Genomic DNA, 21,386 nt, shown 5'->3' with positions numbered 1-21,386 from the left:
AGAATTGAATCATCAAAGATAAGAATTTAACAATTAGTGATTAAAATAATATTTTTGTAATAGTAAATGAATAGTAAAAATAAATAAATAAATAAAAATGAATAGTAAAAATGAATAGTAAATTTTTTTGCTATAAATAGCAAGGGAGGGAAGGCTGAAACTTACACCGAAATTCTAGAAAATTTTGTGAGAGAAGAGAGTTGGAGGAAATTCTAGAAGGGAAATTCTGGAAGTTTTCGGAGAACGGTTTCAGAGGAGGAAATTAAGTCTGGAATAGAGGTAAGGGGAGTTACATTTTTGTTTTGTATTATCTTGAGTCTTGCATATGTTGCTTTTGTTTGATCCTAAATCTTGAATATGAAGTATTTTGTTTCTGTATGATCTTGAATTTTGGAATGAGAATATGCTTCTGTGTTTAGATCCAAGTGTGATAGTTGTAAAATGTGATGTTGATTATGTTATGCCATTTGTATGTTATTAGTTATTTATTTTTGTATTTTTGGATGGATTAGAAGTTGTCTAACCGGCTCTGCCAGATTCAACTTCTTGTTTCCCCATACTCTTTATTGTTTTCCTTATTCGTTTTATTTTTGGAAGGATTAGAAGTTGTCTAACCGGCTCTGCCAGATTCAACTTCTTGTTTCCCCATACTCTTTATTGTTTTCCTTATTCGTTTTATTTTTGGAAGGATTAGAAGTTGTCTAACCGGCTCTGCCAGATTCAACTTCTTATTTCCCCAGACCTGTTATTGTTCTTATTATTTAATTACATTGTATTTTTGGAAGGATTAGAAGTTGTCTAACCGGCTCTGCCAGATTCAACTTCTTATTTCCCCTGAATTTTTATATTAAGATTATTTTGATGGCAGAGGAGCTAATCCTTTCTTACATATGATATTTATACATATTATGATCATGAATATGAGTTATGATCATGTTAAAAATTTTGGTAATGGTAGTTATCTGTTCACTTGTGTAAATTTAGTTTTCATGATTATAATTTTTCTATGTTCGAGTTACCGTGGTAAAACATTTCTTTTAATTGTTCTTACCGTTGGATTAACTTGACAATTTGATATATGATTCCTAAGATATAATACTATAATTTGACCGTTAGGATTTGTAATTAGAAGTCTATGTGTTGAGAAATAAATTTCGAAATTTTGAAAAGTATGATGAACACTATATTTTTGTTCTTAAGTTATTATGGTAAGAACTTCGTATATATTTCAATTACCGTTACATTAAGCCCAAACTTTAATATTTAGTTCCTAAGATATGTTGATGTAATTTGGCTGATATATGACCTTTGATTTGTGAAAATACGTTAGGTTATACTCGTTATGGGAAAAATGAGTTTATAATATGAAGAATGATATCTCGCAATGTGTTTAATTTGTTGACACCAAAATGAGTTATTGTCAATTTAGGAGTAAAGAATGAACATGATTGAGTTAGGTAGATAAGAGAGTATGATTCGTTGATTCTTATGAAATGTGGGAGTGGATATAAGAAATTATTACATATGAAATGATGTTTACTACTTGGAGTAGTATGTTCGGTTTATACCATGAGAGCTTGATATGAGCAAAGTAACACCGAGGTTTGTGAAAGCAGGCAGAAAGTGGTCTGACCATAAGGCTTTGACATAAATATATGGTTCGTAAGTTTTATAGAAGCAGGCAGAGAGAGGTCTGACCATAAGGCTTCAGAAAGTAAGACATAGTATACAGGTGAGGCTTAAGGAAGCAGGCAGAGAGCGGTCTGACCATAAGGCTTCGTGAGTAAGCATGGTACACTTGTAAGGTTTATGAAAATGAGAAAGATGATTTTGAAAATGATGAATTAATGACATCGGGATAATGGTATTTTATCAATTGCAGAAATACATGATTGGAATATTTTTATTACAAGTTTAATGATTTTATGATATGGTTGGCTTACCCTTATTTGTTTGTGCTATGATCATATAAATCATGTTATATGTGAATAGATAATGTTGCAGATGCGGTTGAAAAAGCTTAGAGATGAGATAGATGCGGGGAAAAACTTTCAGGGATTTTTGTAAAAAGAATAAATTTGTATTGGGAAAATTATGTTGTGTAAGACTTATAAGTTAAATTTTCAAATTTATGTTAAGTGGTGAAGACTATATTATTTAAAGTTTCTAAGTTTGGTATTGTACTTTGGAGGAATTGAAATAAAGTTTGATTGTTTATATGAGATATCAAATTAATTTAGTCTCTACTACCAGTAATACCCTTTAAATTATTTGGGTGTTACAGAAGTCGCGTCAAAAAAGGTTAGTCTCTCAGTCCTATAAAATCCTAACGAAACAATATTTATATTAAATAAGATAAAATAAAATAAAATTCTCTTTCATCCTATAACTTATTCTTTCAAGACAAATTATTTTATCACAATTACAATAACTTTTATCATAGAAGTGGAGTGGAAGAAGAAATTGTCGGTTGTTTATGTAGAATATTCTAGCAGCCCGTCCTCATTTAAGTCTGTCATACATATATCCCTGTTTAGTTTTCACATCATTCATTATCCTCTATATATACTAAAATGACCACTTTGTTTAAACTTAAAATAAATATTTAAAAGAATTTCTTATTTTTTATATAGATAGAACATTTTTTTTTAAATATTATTTTTAAAATAAACAAAAACATACTAACCCATTAGAATAAAGATAATTCTCTAACAAAGATCATTAACCTTCAAAATTATATCACTTATGTTTCGGTAGATATTTTTTGGGACAGAGAGACTAACCTCTTCTGGCGTGTCTTTCTTCCAAAAACTGGGATCACCTGAGCTGCTTGTCTTTCTTCAGTCTGAGATTTTCGGTTGACTTCCGTTTGGCCGTTCGGTCACGTCAGTCTTGACTGTTCAGTTGTCTTCTTGCTCCAGGAGGAGGTACCTGCAAAAGATACTCCGACGCTCAAGTTAGGCGTGAATTTGGAGAACCTTGGTTCGTAGTTGAGTATTTAGTGAAGGATTATATTGAATGTTTGGGTGTTATGAAGTGTAAGTTGAACGTATTTGGCTTGTGGCCCTGAATCTCTATTTATAAGTTGTCTTATAGACCTTAAGCTGACATAAGCCCAATAAAATATAAATAGAATAAAATATAAACAGATTACCTAAAAATTTGGTTTGTTGTTTATAATCTGCTTATCAATATCTTTAATTAGATATTCTTGATTATTTTATCATCTGCTGGACTATTGGCCCAATAACTTAAATGTTTGCCCAATTGCGGCTCAATCTTTGACCTGGTTGACTGTAGCGAGTGAACCGAACGGTCCTGAGTGGATGGACCGAATGGTGTCAAATGTTTACCGTTCGGTTTCCACTAGATATGATACAACTTATAAAATATCTCAATAAGCTGGCGGATAAACTCAGTGCAAGAGTAACTCTAAAAAACTTACTTATTATCTTTATTTTTATTTTTATTTTCTTTTAATATAACTGTTACGGTAACTAGTTCGTTTTTTCATCATTATATTAAATGAATAAAAAAATATTAAAAATGAGAAATAATTCTTTCTATAGTATTGTTTTACTTTAAGTGTATCGCATTATCTATTTCATCTTATTTTTCTACTGTCTTTTTGTTCAAGTATTAAACAGGGTTATATTTTGCAGGTTATTTTATATTCACATGCATTGATAATTTTGTCATTTGAGTTCAATTAAACAAAACCAGGTTTGATGAAAGATTTAGAGCCTTAATGAATTGGTTAATTAAGGTTTGAGTTTGGTTAAAAGACAGTTTCACGTTAGTGTCCGTGAGTATTTGGAAAACAATGTCCCTTTTGAAAGATACATATACACATGAGCACGTTTTAGGTGTAACAACTAATGATGATTATTGCAATCCTTAAAAGGAACTGTATGGAAGTGTTGTTCGTGCAATTCAAAATTATGATAATAATTTTTTTGTCTTCAATAACAAAAAGACAAAAGATATTCAATCTTAAATCTGTCATATATGTAATATAACTTTCATCATATTGCTCAATGCAACTTCATACAACTTTTCTAAGTTTAGTATCAGAACTTTCAAATACCTTTAAATCATTATTTTTTAAGAAACCATAAGAGAAGAAGAAAAGAAAGGAGAGAGAAAATGATAAAATAAATTAGTTTTTTTAACTAGTTGATAAATACTAGGTTTAAACCTTCCCTTTGACCTAATTTTTGTATGAAAATCTCAGTTCGGTTATCATTTTTTTATCTGTCTCAATCGGGTCATATTTTTTTGTAAAAATGAACACATTTTACCCTAACCGTTAACTGGTCTCAGATGACGTTAAATTAAGGCCACGTGGTGCAGAAAGAATGTGCTGATGTGTGTTCCTCATTTATATGACATCAATACAAACATTATCTGACCATGAAGACTCAAGTACTACACTGGAAGGTTCTTATTCAATCAAAACACTCCATGTAAATGAGGAACACACATCAGCACATTCTTTCTGCACCACGTGGCCTTAATTTAACGCTGTCTAAAACCAGTTAACGGTTAAGGTAAAATATGTTCATTTTTATAAAAAATATGACCCAATTCAAACAGATGAAAAAATAAGGACCGAAATAAGATTTTCATAAAAAAATAAGGACCAAAAGAAGGTTTAAACCTAAATATTACAAGTATTATCAACGAAATCAATGAATACTTGATGCATTAATATAATTATTGAAAATAAAATATTGAAAACAAAAGGTTTTCATTTGATTATGTTGTGATGTTTCTTTTTCAACTGTAATAACTACCACTGCTGTTGTTGCTAAATATATTGACAATTTCTGCCCCACTCTTTAATACATGATTGATTTGGTGAACTATTATCACAAATCACTGTAGCATATGATTTAATTTTCAGCCACAATTTATAATTTGGTATCAGATAATAATAATTGGTTGCTGATAACAAGAATAAAAATAATTGCTCCAATTGGTTGCAAGTGATTCTGTGTGACCAATTTAGTCACCATTCCTAGTACTTGTTATCTCAGGTGCTAATTTAACCAATCATTAAATTAGTTGCTAATTATATTATCCGTTATGATGTGAATATATAGTTGAATATAGCTAGTTTTGTTAGTTGCAAAACTATTTTTAAATAACATTCAACTTTTTTATATTTATTTCATATAAATAAGACAATTTAAGTGTTAATCTAACTTAAATAGTACTTTGATATTAAACAAAGTGATAAATTGGGATTATTAAATATATATTTGAAGTATTGTTTATTTTAAAATTTAAAACTATTTTACCGTTTTTGTTTTTTAAAAGGACAATGATATTTTAATAATTTTTTGACGATAGATTATGTGACACTGTTTTATTGGTTTGTATATTTAAAATAGACCAATCACAGAGTTGTTTAAAAAAAAGTTGTTAAAAAAATATTTTTCTTTTAAAAGATATCTTGAAAGTGAAAAATATATTTAAAATTTTTAGACTGGATATGTGAAATTATTAAGTATAGGAAGAATAGGTAAAAGTAAGAAAGTTAATTACATATATGAGATAGACCCATATATTTATTGTAAAGCTTTCACTTGAAAATAATATCTTCCTAACGAGAATTCTCTCTAAAAATAAAGAATCTCAGTAGTATATTTTCTTAATGAGAATTTGCTGAAAAAGTAAAGAATCTATGAATGAGATAATATAGATGGTTTTGAATAGAAATTGATATAATTTTTTAAAATGTGAAGTTTTAGATCATGTTCACTTGAATGGATTTGGGAGAGAGTAATTGAGGAGATTTAAGAGGATTTAGAGATAAATTTTGTTGTTGTTTATTTGAGTAAATTTGGAGGTAAGTGATAATGAATTTGAAAGTAAAGTTTGTGAGAATTAGTATAAGATTTGATTGACGTGACAAGATTAAAAAAATTTACTCCCAAATCTACTCTCGTTTACCTCCAAATTCACTAAAATAAACAATAACAAAAATTTAACTTCAAATCATCTCCATTAGTCTCTCCCAAATACATTGAAGTTAGGAAAGATAATCAGTGTTGAGTGATTCCCTTACAGAATTATGAGATAAGTGTATGGTTGTACTGTGTAGAAGGTGTTGATGCATGGGGCCTTGGTGTGCATGATTTTGTATGGAAGTTGAGTGACTCTGCATGAGGGACGGTGAGATAAAAAAAAGACATGAGGCAATTTGAGAGGACCACCTTATACCCTTTGTTACACATACATAGGCTTTCCATTTAAAACACGACAAGACCTCACAACAACATCCCAAATACCACACTGTAACCATTATTATATAACACGTACATGCTTTCTTATATATATATATATATATATATATATATATATATATATATATATATATATATATATATATATATATATATATATATATATATATATATATATATATATATATATATATATATATATATGTTATCAGAAGCACAACATCTCTAACATCCATGGCTTCTATCTTTTCACCAAAACATTCTCATGGCTATGCCATTCGATCCATAAGCTTGCCAACCAGATCACATCCAAACACACTTCGAATTGAAGAAGAGCTCAACAAGCTCAAATCATGGGAGGTTTCGTCTTCCTCGGAAGTGGAGAGAATTTTCTTTGGTCTCTCAGGCCTTGCAGAGTTGTACAAGTGCATGGAAGATCTTTTGAAATTGCCACTCACCCAACAAGCACTGTCTCTTGATCAAAACCAAAAATGGGTGGATGAGCTGCTAGATTGTCCAGTGAGATTCTTGGACATATTGGGAGAAACAAGGGATGCCATGATGCTGATGAAGGGAAATGTTAGAGATTTTCAATCAGCACTCAGAAGGAGAAAAGTTGGAGACTTGGTGATTCAGAACCATGTGTCTTCGTATTGGAGTCTGAGAAGAAACACAAGGAAACAATGTACGAAATATCTTGTTTTGTTGAAGAACACTGAAGAGTCGTCATTTGGGGCATCTCCTCCTTTGGATCTGAATCAGCATCTTTCAGCAGTTGTGAGGGTTCTGAGAGAAGCTAGCTTGATCACCAGCTGCATATTTCAGTCACTTATGTCGTTTCTTTCTTCACCAATCTTAAGGTCAAAGGTGACTAACAAGTGGAGATTTGTGTCAAGAGTGATGAGGAAAGGGAGAGTTGTTCAAAATGTGAATGAATTGGAAAAAGTGGACTTGGCACTTTGCAGAATGTTGATGGATAATCCAGCCAAAGATTTTGAAGTTGAGAATATTCAATTTGCACATAAAGGGCTTGAGGCTGTGCTCGTAGTCATTGAAGGGCTTGAAAATGGATTGGATTGCTTGTTTAAGCACCTTATTAACACTCGAGTATCTTTTCTTAATTTAGTGTCTAACTAAGGTAAAATATGATACACAAACAAGTTAACCTTATTGACTTTTTTTTATCAGCAATTTCATTTTTCTTTTTTCTGTTTTCTTCCCTCTCTTTTAGCTTTACATTATTATATTTCTTGCAATTTAAACAAGAACCATGTAAGTGGTGGTATTACTTTGCTGACAGGATTAAGAGGAATAGAGAAGTATATCAACATGTAATTAAACTTTCAAAGCAAACTCTTATAGAAGAAGTTATTAGTGTTTTTATAGAATAAGGAGCCTTCACTATAAATTGCATAGAATAATGATACTATAAAAATAAAGGAAATTCCTCTCATTATCCAGTGTTTATATCATCATTATTAAATTTGGATACGGTCTGTCTGTTAATTATCTATCATGTGGATGTGTTTTTAAACCTGAGTTTAATCTATCCGAAAGTTTTGATTAACTAGCTTAAAATAATCAATATATCATATCATCATATAAATTATTCTTTATTTTATGAAGAATAATATTTACAAAAGTAAGAAATTTTTTAAAATGATTGTATATTAAAAATGGACAAACACAACATGTACAAAAAGTTTGAATCTTTTCCTAGAATAAAAAAAGAAAAAAAAATCTTTATAACCTAAAATAATTAAGCAATAAAAAACTTATATAATAAGGGAAAATTCCTTTAAATCATGAACATTTATACCCATAGGTTGAACTATCATTCTATTAACCACTGTAAATAATCACTCTCTCTGTCCAAAAAACATAATAATTTAATCTTTAAAAATATCTAAGTAAAAAAAAATATAATAACTTAATTAGTTCAGATAAATTAAATTTATCTAATATAATATATATATATATATATATATATATATATATATATATATATATATATATATATATATATAAATCTTAAACCATTCAATCTATTTGAACTGGAGCACTTAAAATATGCTATTATGCACAGTTAATTCCTGAATATTATTTGTTTTCTCATTATACACATAATTATTAGAACAGGAGCACTGAAGAAGATGGGATGTGTGACAGTTTTGGAACTAAAGCTACTGGTTACTCAACCACATATTCAGGAAAACTGATGGATTTAGCAACAAGTACACAACAAGTGCAAGAGTGCTTGCTGAGCAAAATGTGGCAAGACTTCAAACTAATATGCATTTCATCATATAGCTGCGAACAGTTTCTTCAACTACCAACTTGGAAGACTGTGACTACAAAATATTAGTGAAGTTGGGGAGAGGATGGGAAAGGATAGTGCATTTAATGAATAAGGAGTGTTTGATATCATATATTTTTATGAATAGGGGACCAAATAGACTTAAATAGGCCTCAGTTTGGACAAGATCCATTCAAGTTGGATGCTCTAGGAATACATACGATTTGGTGTAGTACAAACTTGCATCATTTCTGTAATTATCTAATGTATTCACATTACTTTTATGGATTGCAATTGTAAATATATACTTGTAACTTACACAGTAATGCAAAAGACATCTCTATTTATAATTAGTGATTAGTGATATATCGCTTTATTTTTCACACTCCCACATATCACAATTTCAATCAGCTCAGGGCTGAAAGTGTTAGTATGCATAAAGACTGGGATTCATATTATGTTTCTACAGCAAAAATGCATATTTTACTGTTTTCTCATACTATGTTTCAGCCTTCTATAGACATCTTAAAAAAAGAAAAGATAAACTGAAGATAAAATTATATATTTTATAATTATTGACAAAAAATAGATACAAAATGAAACAATATTTTCTTAAATCATCCATGCCCATTTCTCCACTATTTTCTATCTACTTCTATTTTTTTTATAATAAAAATGGACACTAGGTTACATGATGAAAATTTAATCAACAAATGTATGGCGATGTTTACCCACGTATGTAACTAAGAATGTCAGAAATCATTCGCCGGAGGAATTCTCCTCACTATCTTCCTCGTATATGTGATATTCTTCGTCGCTACCATTTGTTTGCAGGTTGGCACCATCAACTTCATTATGCGGAAAGCTACCAAAAAGTTCCTGTAAATGAGTCCTTGAAAAATTCTCAATGTTGGTATCTGAACATTGTAAGGGAGTTCAAAAAGTGCCAGTTGAGAGCCTTGAGGAAACCTAACTTACACGATAAAAATTCATCTTCTCTTAACACGTACCAATCTATTAGCTTAACAATGAGAAACATATCTTCTATGTGCAAAATTTTAAAAAGCATAATTGCGGTAGTATGTATGAATAATATAATTATGAATTTTTAGTTCTTTAAATAACTAAATTTGGAGTTGAAATAGAAAAGGATACACGACTGAGACTGCAGAGGAATTTGAATATCTCCAGCCTACATGTGTCAACAACATAAAAGTCATCACTAACCCAATCTAATGACAAAACATAAAAGCATAAAATAGATAGAAAAAAAAATCACCAGATCAAGTTCTTCTTCCCATTCTTCTTCACTATCGTTACCCTCAGCTGCCTCCTCTTCTTCATCTTCAGCATTGTCAAGTTCTTCATGCTCTTCCAAACCTGTGTCCAAAACAAATTTTTTCATCGATAATTTCTTAGTCATATTAAACAACAAATTAAAAAAACAAAAATTTGTTCCAACAACATTAATAAAGTCTGATACAAATAGCCATTTGAGGAAACAAATTAAGAAAACTTTGGCTCGGAAATACCTGAAAATAATTCTCCCTTACAAGTTTCAATCAATAAATATTCATAAATATGTAGGGGCTTCTTAAGAAATAGAAGTGTAATAACTAATAAAAGGCTAGGAACTAGACAAAGTTTAAAAGGGGATTTAATTATTCTTCTTACATCATATTATTAGATGTGGAATTATTCCGTTGGCTCTATTAAAATACTAAAGCAATATCAATAATAAATATAAATAATTGTGGGAAAAGAAAAAGAAAAAATAAATAAAAGGAGAACCTAAATTAGGTTGTTGGCATTCTTCTTCATCGAGCTTCATGGCATGTCTGTAGCTCTCCCTCCTCAATTTTTCAAACTTTGAAATAGCAGCTTTGTGTAAACTCTCACCACCAGGTTTGGGAAATACCGATAGGAATCGCACCATAAGACGTTGTCTGATACAATTGATCATGTGTTGTGAGAACCAACCAGTTGCATACTGCAAGTGTAGCATTTTAGATCTAACTTAGTTAATGAGATTTCTCATAACTTCAAGCATGAAATATTAAATCAAGCCTTTTTTTTTGTTATCTTCTGTGGCATAAATTACACAACAATTCGATATGCACAAATTTCAGAGTAAAACAATATTATATGGAATAAATATTCTACTCCTTGATTGCTAAAGCAAAAAGGAAAAATGAACAATTCCACATCATTCATAGAGAAGCCATAAGGGACCTCTATGCTACGCAATAGGAAAAATATGAAACACGTAAATGCACAGTAGCAAGTAAAGCATGCTTGTCTATTAAAAGTCAGGCGATATCAAGTGTGTCAGCACAAAATGTGAGTATGTCTGCACAAAATGTGCAGCATAATTAGCGAGATATTAAATAAGATTTCATATAAAAGAAGTACAGTGCAAGTTGTTCGGAGTGGAGGCTTCTTTATTTCTGATTGAATATAATCATCAACAAGGTCAAAAAACTGCAAGGAAGTCTGGAACTTGTAAGGGAAGACACGAAAAGCACATATATCCTCCCATTTATGTTTTGATCTGCATGAAATAATAGCCCTTTCAAATGAGAAACAACTTAAATAGCAAGATAATAACGAATGAGAAAACAACTTAGTGGCAAAAACCAGATATGTTGTATCAACCTAGAGGTCAGCAAATAAATTTAATTGTGATTGTAGTAAATTCCAGTGATCTCTTTCTCTTCTCTTCACTTTTGTGATTCCAAATCACAGTCAACAGCTTTGTTAACATAGAAAGAGATAAAGTGAAGAAAAAGACTTACTTATTGGCTGAATGAGCATCACAGTAACTTCGTAATGGGACAGGTACTCGATAATCGATTCTTTGATAACTGCTAAACCAAAAGGCTAAATGTAGTCAACAGATTGAAAATTCAAATTTATTGAACAAAAGTACAGCAAACAAAAATTCACTGAAAAAATACTTGACGGAATGAAGATTGTGTGTTATTAAAACCTTGGTAAAAAATATATAAATTCATATTTGAAGATTCAATGTTATAGGCAAATATCATAGGAAGCTCATGGATAGTTGATCAATTATGAACCAGAACGGAATCTGAAACCAGATTAACAAATAAGCCATCCAGTTTCTTCATATCGGTGCGAGGGACTCCTAAGAAGAGGCATGGAACAAAAAATAGATAATCTATAAAAAGAATCCTCGCCCTGATCTGATATAAAATCTGAAAATAGAACTTGAAAAGGGATTAAAGCTAAATACACCAAAAGTAGCATATATTTAGCTAGAAAGCCAACTCATCTTGGTCTTACCAAAACCTGTGAAGCTCCTAAGGACAACTGATCCTAGTTCAGAGGGTACACCCCTGGAGCACATGTTTCTTACTCCTGTTGTATTTTACTGCTCTGATAGATACCAACAAGTCATTGGTCGTTGCCTCAAAAAATGAAAGAGGAAGTCAATGAGGTAGTTGCAATGATGGCTGTAATCGTGTATCTCAGCGTCGGTTCATTTTGTGCCTAGGTGTTACCAAACTAAGGTGAATTGCTGTACTGTAGGGACCAACATAATGGCTCTTAAGCAAATTACAAAGTAGTAATAAATTCTAGGTAAAAAGTAAGACTAGGTAAAAAGGCTTGAATTAAAAGGCCATGCAAGCACCTAAAGTAAAGGCACAATTTTCCACACAAAAAAAAACCCAAATTTTATGATATGCCTTTTTAAACCTAACATTGTACAATATTGAAAATTCAAAGCTAATACTCTAAACTAACTGGAAATTCCAGGTCATACTACCCTACATCGTCCATCAACCATCATTGAGAAAGTTAACGAAAAAGGATTAGGTTAAGCTAGACAGACTCAAAATGAGGAAATAGGAAACCAAATGGAATGAAAAATAATAAATTAGATTTTGTCATCATTTTGAAAGAATAATACAATATTTACCAAACACCTTTTTAGTGCAAATCCATAACTAGAATCCAAGGCATTATTTAGAATTTATAAAGTAAGTCTCACATGCGAGAATTGGGATCCTTGCGTGGATCATATCCTTTCTTGATCCAGAACCTCAGAAACGGGCCACTGGAAAAGTAATAAGAAATTCTAGATAGAAGCCTGCAAGAAAGAACAGATGGTCACTCGCAATTCAATTATTAGAATTTCCAAAAGCTAATCCCCTGAATTTACTTCAGTCACCTTCTGAGCATGCCATGCGAAAAGCTTAAGCCCTTCTTGTGCAAGCGTTCAGTAAGAGAATTTTTGGACCATATAGGTCGCTCATCAAACATTCCAGATACAACCATCTGTAACTCCCACTGATCTGAGCCTTGTGGTATGTATTCCTCCCAATTCACTTTCTTAGGAATATGTAGGATAGCTAAGGAAATATAGAAGCACAAAGTGCAAATTGCACTAAGATCTATTTATCGGAAAACTTTTTCCAAAATTTTATTCAAAAAGTGAAGAAATATCAACAAAGAGAAAAACTATAAAATTTATATAAAATTTAAAATAAAAATTAATGGGTCCAAATAGGAAAATACACTGAACATGCAGCAATAGTGAGATACTAAATAATAGTATTAATTTGCAAGTACTTTGTTGATATTGGCAATGTGCTAAAATTAATCAAGAAGGGTTCAAATGTATACTATAAAAGCAATTTAGGAAAAAAAAAATACACTAAAAGGAGCTAAAACGATAAAAATAGGCATAATATAATCAAATAGAACTTTATAACTTAAATAAGTTTGAAATACGATGATTCTACCAATTGATAAAAGGATATCTTTAATATCAAAATCAAGTGCAAGGACTGGCTCCATCTCCATGTCCATCTGCACACATCACAAGGAAAGTTTTTCTTAAAATAATGCATATGACCGATGACAGCAAAGCAAAAAATTACACAATTCATTTTAATTCTTTTTAATGTATATGTCACCTAGTATCCACAGATTTTCATTATGGATATTTTTCATTACTGCCGAAAATAAATGACAAATTAACAACTATCACCATGGAAAAAAAACTGTCATTTGATTTCAGTAACGAATTTTTTACCAGAAACAGAACAAGAGTATAAATTTTTCAAAGGAAACTTAGATCTTTCCTTTTTTTTGAAGCTTTACATACCTATTATCTCTCTATTTTGCACAAGCCAACGATAATTAATGTTCCTTTAGGTCAAGACCCTAATTTTATTTGGAATTTTAGTTTCACAGGTCACAGAAACTAGAGTGGTAAATCAGCCAGTCAATACAAACCCTTTTGATCTTATTAGATCCTATCAATTTCTCTGCTAATTTATATAGGATAGTTTGGGTTGGATTCTTCTAGTATATTTTCTTCTAAATCCTTATTTTTAGCTTCCAATGCACTCAACTGCTAACAATTGAAGGTCCCTTATTTCATTAAACCACTAACTCTAAATTCAATTCTTTTAAATGAATACTGATTCTTAACAGGACTAGTGACATGAAAGTACCACTTAAAGATTCATAAGCCTGACACTTATTTGTCCTATGACAAGAAGCATGGGTGAACAACACAAATACTAGCTGTTACAGTGGAAAATCCCAAGGGCTAATAAATCCCATATTTGAATCTCATACAACATGGGTTCATGGCCTGTACCTTACAGTTGAATCCTAACATTAAACCACACCCTACAGTCCCAGAAACTACACAGGCAGCTATATACTTATTAGCCGTTTGACCAGTCCTCAGCAAACACTGCAATGTGTTTGCAGCAGAGAGACATGGCGGAAATCTATAATACCAATTGATAAGAATATTGGAAGACCACACAACATAAGCTAGCCATTGTAATTGGAGAGCCCAAAGCCTTATGAACATCACACTACCATTATATACTAACAATGTAGGATTCAAGTCTCATACCTCGCAATTAGATCCTAAAATATTAAAAGGGTCTGTGTTGTTGAGTATGTGTGTGTGTGTTTATTTAATTTTATATTTAGTACGGTAGGTACTTCATTCACCTCTCTCTAGATATATCTAACCCTTTTACTTTAATGTAGTTATTACTGGGCCCCACAAGGAAAAGGTATTTACATGTTTATATGTATGAAATGTCAGGATGATAGAAGGTTGCACAGATAACGAATGGGTCAGACTAATTAATAAAAAATTTCAATCAATAGACTCATGAAGGATTCTGCAGAGATGTAATTGTGACAAGGAGCCAAAGAGACTCAGACAAGTCATCAACACTTACCAAATGTAACTGATATACTCCTACCTACGAAAGTGATTAAATTTTATGCCTATATCCTATTAAGAAATTTATCTGAATTATCCTTACCTCGAAATGATGTTGTTGTACAACTTCCTCTTGTTTCTTTTTTGAGCTCGGCATGGCAGCTGGTCTCAAACTGAAATAAGAAAAGGACTAAGTCGCTTCAACATAAAGTTAACACAAGATAAAATTGCCAGTCAAATCTTTACAAGGTTAACTAACAAAAGTTACAATAAGAAACTTATGATGCAGACAACTAAAAGGAAAACCAAGTATAACTGAGAACTTCATTGCCAACTCCCATTCCATCAGTGGAGAGAAAAGACACGAGAAATGAATATATTAAATACATCCATTTTAAGAATCTAGTGTGTCATATTCTCCGAAGACCGCAAACTGCAGAAATTTTTTACAGAACATACAGATATAAATTGGCAAGAAATACAGCCTCGCTGAAAGGTACCACAGAGGCAATACACTATAAATGTACACAAGATGACAAAATAATTTTAAACAAACTAATCCTGAAAACTAGAAATGAACTAGAAGAGCTAAAACAAAAAAGAATGACAGATAACACAATAAATATCCTCTCAAGCCAGTCTCTAGAGCTTTCCTCATCATGAAGATTGAGAATAATGTCCAGATCATTTTCTTTGTATTTTGAACAATTATGGTATTGCATGTTGTTCCCTGACTTCTCTATTAAATTAAGTATCTGATCACTAAACAAGAAATTTCATAGAAACTTACACTAAATTTTCTGGCACATCTTTTGGAGAAAAAATTGGAGGCACTATAATCATAACATCCTCATGATCCGGATCCATGAAAACACCTTTATCTATGACAGAACACAACACAAGCCACTAACTTTTAATAACAGCCATTAAACACACCACAGACATTATGTTGAAGTAACAGAAACATTGAAACAAAATATTCACCAAAAAGCGGCTCTTCTAGCTCTGACCAATTACGCTTCTTCCTCTTGGCAACATCAGCATGGACTGGAATCACATGCTGGTAGTCCGCCATCCCTTTATTTTTTTTAAAATACAAAAATGAAATCAACCGTATAACTCGTTTAAGAAGTTGCATAAATCTAATTAAATTCTATAAAAGAAAAAAGAAAAAGTAACACTTTCAAGTGCCTAACCGTCAAAAAAATAAGCGTCAGTAACTCGAGCAACGATGTCAGCACAAAGACTTTCCTCTTGCTTCCGCTCACTTTCCGGTTGATTTTCTTGCTCCCCATTTTTCACTCCGGAGCTGCTAGAAGCTTCTTTGGCTTCACGAACACTGGGAGACTTTCTCTTCGAAATTTTGAGAAGCAGAGTGTTGGTGGGACGTAGCTCCCCAAATGCAGGGTGCGAATACGGGTCTTCCGGACGGAAACGGAGCTCTAACTTGTTTGATTGTGAACTCCGAGCCTAAAACATCACTCCAAAAGCAAAAATTAACAGAAGCTGCAATCAGCGTGAAGGAAGTAGAAAGAAAAAGCCATAAAAAAATCATAATTTGAACAAAAATAACAGTAATAGGCAACGACATTGATTAATCAATCTAATCATACAACGAAATTAGGGTTAGCAATACCTTGAGAATGCCTTGAATTCCACCAAGAGTGTCAACAGCTCGAGAGATAGACGAAGGATACGCAGGATAGTGCACCAAAAATCCTTCAGGTTCGGGTATAACCCCTGAGATTGTTCCATCCTTTATCACTCCCATTGTAAAATTTTCAGTAACATATAATTCAAGTGATGATGCTTTCTGAAGTAATAGTTACGCTAATTCATAAAAAATGTTACTCTTGGTTTCAATTTCAACGAACCAAGAGTGAGTTCAAAGAAGTGTTACTGTCTGAATTCGTTGTCGTGATCGAACGAACAGTATCAGAGTGATGCGTGCCTCTGAAAATGTGGTTGGGCTTTTCACGGTTCGGCCCTGATATTTTATCTTCTAACAACCTCTTTCTTCTTGCACCTATAAAACCCAATTTACACCTTAACAATCCTTATTCCTGGTACTTACTAACCTCAAACATTATTGCCAGACAACCTCATAAGAAATTATGTACTTCAAAAATATAATATAGAGGGTTTAGAATAAAAAATTACACAATTCTTTAAGTTATATATGTATTCTACAATTGTAACACCCTTAATTTGGATGTTATGAAAATGCAGCAAAATTTAAAATTTCGGCGTGTCAAGAGTGACTTCTCAATTTATGTTCGATCATTTTAATTGTTACGATTCAAATATTCAATTTAAATTGTCTACAAATACATCAATATGCAAAATTTGTCAGGTCTCAAATCTGAAATTCATTTAGTATATTAAACATAAAGAATTTCGATATATAGCATAAAATTTTATAAAGAAAAAAAAAATTATATATCTTGAAATAGTCATTAAACAATTCCAATTCAATAATAATGAGTTTGGTACAATTCTTTAATCTTTTGCATAAACTAAATAAAACTTGAAGCAATATTCGCAGATGTAAATCCCCACTCTGTTAAACCGCAACTTTAAAATCATATGCATTCCCTATTTGAGGTCTCATAATATAAGTTATACTATCATTGTACACCACACACAAACAAATGTAATGATGAGTTAACGTAAAAATGACACATAACCAAACAAGCAAAACCACTCAAAAATATGATATCACCCGTATTCAAACAATGCACAATTTGACCACGACAACAAACCAATTATTTCCCTCATGGTACATTACTTCCAGTGGTCTAACAATTATCAAACCATACTCCTATCGGGGGTTGAGTAGTCCAACCCACTCTTACTGTCTCAATACAGTCGGAAGAGTGCTCCCCTTCGCTGCTACTTGCAAGCGTAAGGAAGACCCCAACCTCGGGTATCAACACCAAGCACAAACCATACCCCTATCGGGGGTTGAGTAATCCAACCCACTCTTACTGTCTCAATACAGTCGAAGAGTGCTCCCCTTCATTGCTACTTGCAAGCGAAAGGAAGACCCCAACCTCGAGTATTCTAACCAACTCTCTAAACCATTTCATAGCCCCAGGGTACACTCTAAGTCTATCCATACCAACCTTACTTGGACATTGCTAATTCTATCATTTCTCAAGTGTTCACCAAACATGACTAGACAACTTGAAAGCAAAAGATATTCCATATGACAACCAATTCAATCAAAGTGATATCAAAACAGCCATATAACATCAAGCATACAACACCCGTGAACAAAATTGTCCAAACATAATTATGATCAACACAATCACTCCATCCAACAGATATACACACTAAACCATCATATCAATGTTAACCAATTCATAAGCACAAACGCATCGCATTTAAACTACTTAAAACAGCCACCAATTTCTCTGTTACGTTCCAATATCTTTAAAGGCTCGATCATTATACTATCTCTACATCACAAGCTATCAATCTATATCCACCAGTTTCATTGATTAATCAAGATTCATAACACGACAAATCATATACAAATCTGAAATTAATTCAGCAAAATTATAATATCAAGATTGATCATACCCCTTTAACACTCCACTTTGACGTAACCAACCAACATCCACAGACAATGTATAAATCATACCATCAATTTAATTTTCTAACATCAATCCTGCAATTATTTTTCAGCAAGAACAAGACTTTATATCAATATCATAATAGCATCCAACAAGCATTTTATGCAATTTTTACAGCAATTACAGAAAATATTTTATGTTTTTAACCCAAAACAGCAAAGAATTTCTGCACCATTTTAACCAAAACAGCAAGACTTTTTGGGCAGCAAACAGCAAAGTTTTAATTGCAATAATAGCATCCAGAACAGCCCAAACAGCAAGGTATTAGGTGCAGTAACAGCAAAGGTTTTATGTAGATTTTACAGTAAAGACAGCAAAGGTTTTATGCAGATTTTACAGCAAAGACAGCAAAGGTTATGTGCAAATTTTACAGCAAAGACAGCAAAGGTTTTATGCAGATTTTACAGCAAAAACAACAAAGGTTTTATGCAGATTTTACAGCAAAGACACCAAAATTTTTTTTGGTGCACCATTTATGTAGTCTATACAGCAAAGACAACAATATATAAACAAAATTTATAGCAGCTAACAGGAAGTCTTCGTGACAGCAAACAATAAGGTTTTTTTTTATACAGAATTTTCTTTCTAAAGAAGCTTCCCAACATATCATATTAGTGTCTTTACTCATTAGTGATGATCTTACATGTATATGCCAAAGCTTCATATATACTACCCCTGCCCTACCAGTTCATACTATATCCAATTATTTAATCACTAAAAAAATTATGGTTCATCAATTATCTAACATATCCAGAGTTCTTTTCTTCCAAAACTAATTTATAATCAAGTCATACTTGGCTCTTTACTAATCATTCTAAAACCCATATATTGATTCTTTATAATTTTAACCGAACAGTACGTGAAAGCATAGCATCTCCATTCCCTAACTTGTACAAACTCAATTCATAGAATAAAGACAATTCATTCACCACTTTTAAATTCTCGTCCCAGTATTACTTATTTTATTTTCTTATGATTTTAATAGATTAAAATAAACGACACATCACCAATCAAATATCAACAATTCTTTACCTTAACCCATTTTCTGATTTTTGTTTTTAGATCTTGATTCCACCTAGTTCAAACAGTACCCATTTACACTACACCTATATTATCCCTATATTACTCTTTCCAACTCAATTATTAATTACTACCCCAAATTCCAACTGCATCAAACTTATTCCCCTGTTTTCATTCGAATGTAATATCATACAAGTTTCCCACGTTCCAAATCATGACAAGACCATTTCCAATTCAATATCAACTATTCAAAATGAATGCATACATATGTCCCCTCCAATTCGCACCTTATCTTTTCCAGACCACAAACACAGTTTTAATTCAAACATATATATCCCACTTTATCCCTTTAAAATTACTTCAAGTTATATACCTATTATTTCAACTCATAACAAATCCCCAATTCAATTCAACAGAACATATACGAGTTTCCCAATTATGAATACTCAATTTCAATACCACTGAGCCCAAAAGGAATTCATACAATCAAGCATATCACGACCATATAATTAAACCACCACAAGATACAAAAATTCCCAAATTTTCCAACCAGCATCAAACCTAACTAAAATTTCCGTACAAGTTCTTATCAACCCAAACCATCATCTTGATACATCATTTCATTCATGAGATAAGAATAAAGACAATAATAAAATCCAAACATAATCAGTTTAGCTCTCGGTTAAGTAGTGAACTTTAAACCTAACTCAACATCCACAAAACCGGCTTGTAAGATAATATCTACACCCACTTATATATTATAAATTAACTTTATCTCTAGTCAATATGGGACTTCCAACACTTCTCATAGAATTGTTTAATTAAGATTACTAATCTCATACATTCCAAACTCCAACTGCCAGTCGAATTCAGAATAACAAAACACCACGATGCATACACAATTTTCCAGCACATTCTTAATTCCACTATAATTACCAACTTTCAAACATAACCCATTATATACCCATATCCATCCACAACTATCCTATTCTTCTTTCCATTTAAGAGAAGCTTTACATATATAACATTACCATATAATACTAATCCCATAAATAGTTACGAAACAAGAGACACATTTGTATTATTAAATTTTACTACTGTTTAAACAGAAAACAGAGGAGAACTCTCATCTTCCGTTACCCCATAATAGTCCAAACATCAAATTACCTATTTGTCACCCAAGTTTGTATATTCCGTAACCACAAAAAAAAAAACACATGCTAATATTCATATAATTTTCCATAATCTAGTTCATCACGATGTACTTAATTACCCAAAACAATTCAATATCAATTTAACAAATATTGCATACTCAATTCATCAATACCCATATGAACATAAAAGAATAGCGAAAGCATGTCATTCACCGCACACACAATTAAACATACTAAACAGCTTCCCATGCCTGAAATTGGTCCTTTCTCACAGAGACTTGTCCTTCTATTGAACTTTAAACATGCGTCTCTTTCTCGCCGCAACACACCTCCTGTCCCTAGGGTTCCCCAAAAGAAAAGGGAAAAATAAAGGAAAAAGAACTCTCGCGCTTAGTGAACGAAACCAGGTCTCCCGCTTTCCCCTCTCACCTTTCCCTCTGGGCCGTTTCACTCCATATTCAATCTCTCAACCTATAATTCTAAAAATTCCTTTTTTAACTTTAATCAACCTATAATATTTTTTATTTTACACTCTTTTAATAAATTTTAAACTTTATACGAATTTTAGAATCCGCTTTATAAATTTTTTAAATTACATTTTTAAATTTAAAATTTAATAATAATTTAACTTAATTTAAAATTTTAATATTATTTAATATACATTTATATCTTAATAATTATTAAAATATAATTTCTACTATTATAATAATTATATTAAAAAACTAAAAATAAAAATAATTAAAATAAATAAAAATAAAAAATAAATACTATAAATAATATATAAAATTTTAAATTAAATTAAAT

General features: G+C 31.5%; 2 protein-coding genes across 9 annotated transcripts; one reads left to right on the top strand and one right to left on the bottom strand.

The window, feature by feature from the left end:
* Window positions 1-6,477: 6,477 nt before the first annotated feature.
* LOC108334827 (uncharacterized) lies at window positions 6,478-7,645 on the top strand. The gene has a single exon (XM_017570760.2). It carries the CDS (start codon window positions 6,486-6,488, stop codon window positions 7,386-7,388), a length of 903 nt encoding a protein of 300 aa, XP_017426249.1. The 5' UTR covers window positions 6,478-6,485; the 3' UTR covers window positions 7,389-7,645.
* A 1,448-nt stretch (window positions 7,646-9,093) lies between these two features.
* On the bottom strand, window positions 9,094-21,051 carry LOC108334828 (uncharacterized). 8 transcript variants are annotated; one of them, XM_052869596.1, is made up of 16 exons: window positions 20,817-21,051; window positions 16,645-16,796; window positions 16,407-16,510; window positions 15,967-16,251; window positions 15,755-15,847; window positions 15,561-15,651; window positions 14,874-14,943; window positions 13,335-13,383; window positions 12,743-12,914; window positions 12,563-12,661; window positions 11,343-11,414; window positions 10,960-11,098; window positions 10,339-10,537; window positions 9,827-9,927; window positions 9,703-9,739; window positions 9,094-9,464 (listed from the first exon to the last, which is right to left on the bottom strand). In XM_052869596.1, the coding sequence occupies exons 5-16, from the start codon at window positions 15,843-15,845 to the stop codon at window positions 9,307-9,309; spliced, it is 1,278 nt and encodes a 425-aa protein (XP_052725556.1). In that variant the 5' UTR covers window positions 15,846-15,847; window positions 15,967-16,251; window positions 16,407-16,510; window positions 16,645-16,796; window positions 20,817-21,051; the 3' UTR covers window positions 9,094-9,306. The 8 variants fall into 8 exon arrangements, 6 of the variants coding, with proteins under 6 accessions (XP_052725556.1, XP_052725555.1, XP_052725553.1 ...); XM_052869595.1 differs by having other exon boundaries at window positions 15,967-16,240; window positions 16,671-16,796; window positions 20,834-20,967; XM_052869593.1 differs by having other exon boundaries at window positions 15,967-16,240; window positions 16,407-16,796.
* Between the last annotated feature and the right edge of the window lie 335 nt (window positions 21,052-21,386).

This window comes from Vigna angularis, chromosome 10 (genome assembly GCF_016808095.1).
Source record: "Vigna angularis cultivar LongXiaoDou No.4 chromosome 10, ASM1680809v1, whole genome shotgun sequence".
Taxonomy (NCBI): domain Eukaryota; kingdom Viridiplantae; phylum Streptophyta; class Magnoliopsida; order Fabales; family Fabaceae; genus Vigna; species Vigna angularis.
This window is presented reverse-complemented; position numbering and strand designations above follow the sequence as displayed.

Coding starts and splice junctions, on each gene's coding strand:
- LOC108334827 (XM_017570760.2), top strand. CDS start 6,486: ATGGCTTCTATCTTTTCACCAAAACATTCTCATGGCTATGCCATTCGA.
- LOC108334828 (XM_052869593.1), bottom strand. CDS start 16,541: ATGGGAGTGATAAAGGATGGAACAATCTCAGGGGTTATACCCGAACCT. Junction 15,652..15,754: donor GCTAGAAGAGCCGCTTTTTG/GTGAATATTTTG, acceptor GTTCTGTCATAG/ATAAAGGTGTTTTCATGGAT. Junction 11,099..11,342: donor GATGCTCATTCAGCCAATAA/GTAAGTCTTTTT, acceptor TATTTCATGCAG/ATCAAAACATAAATGGGAGG.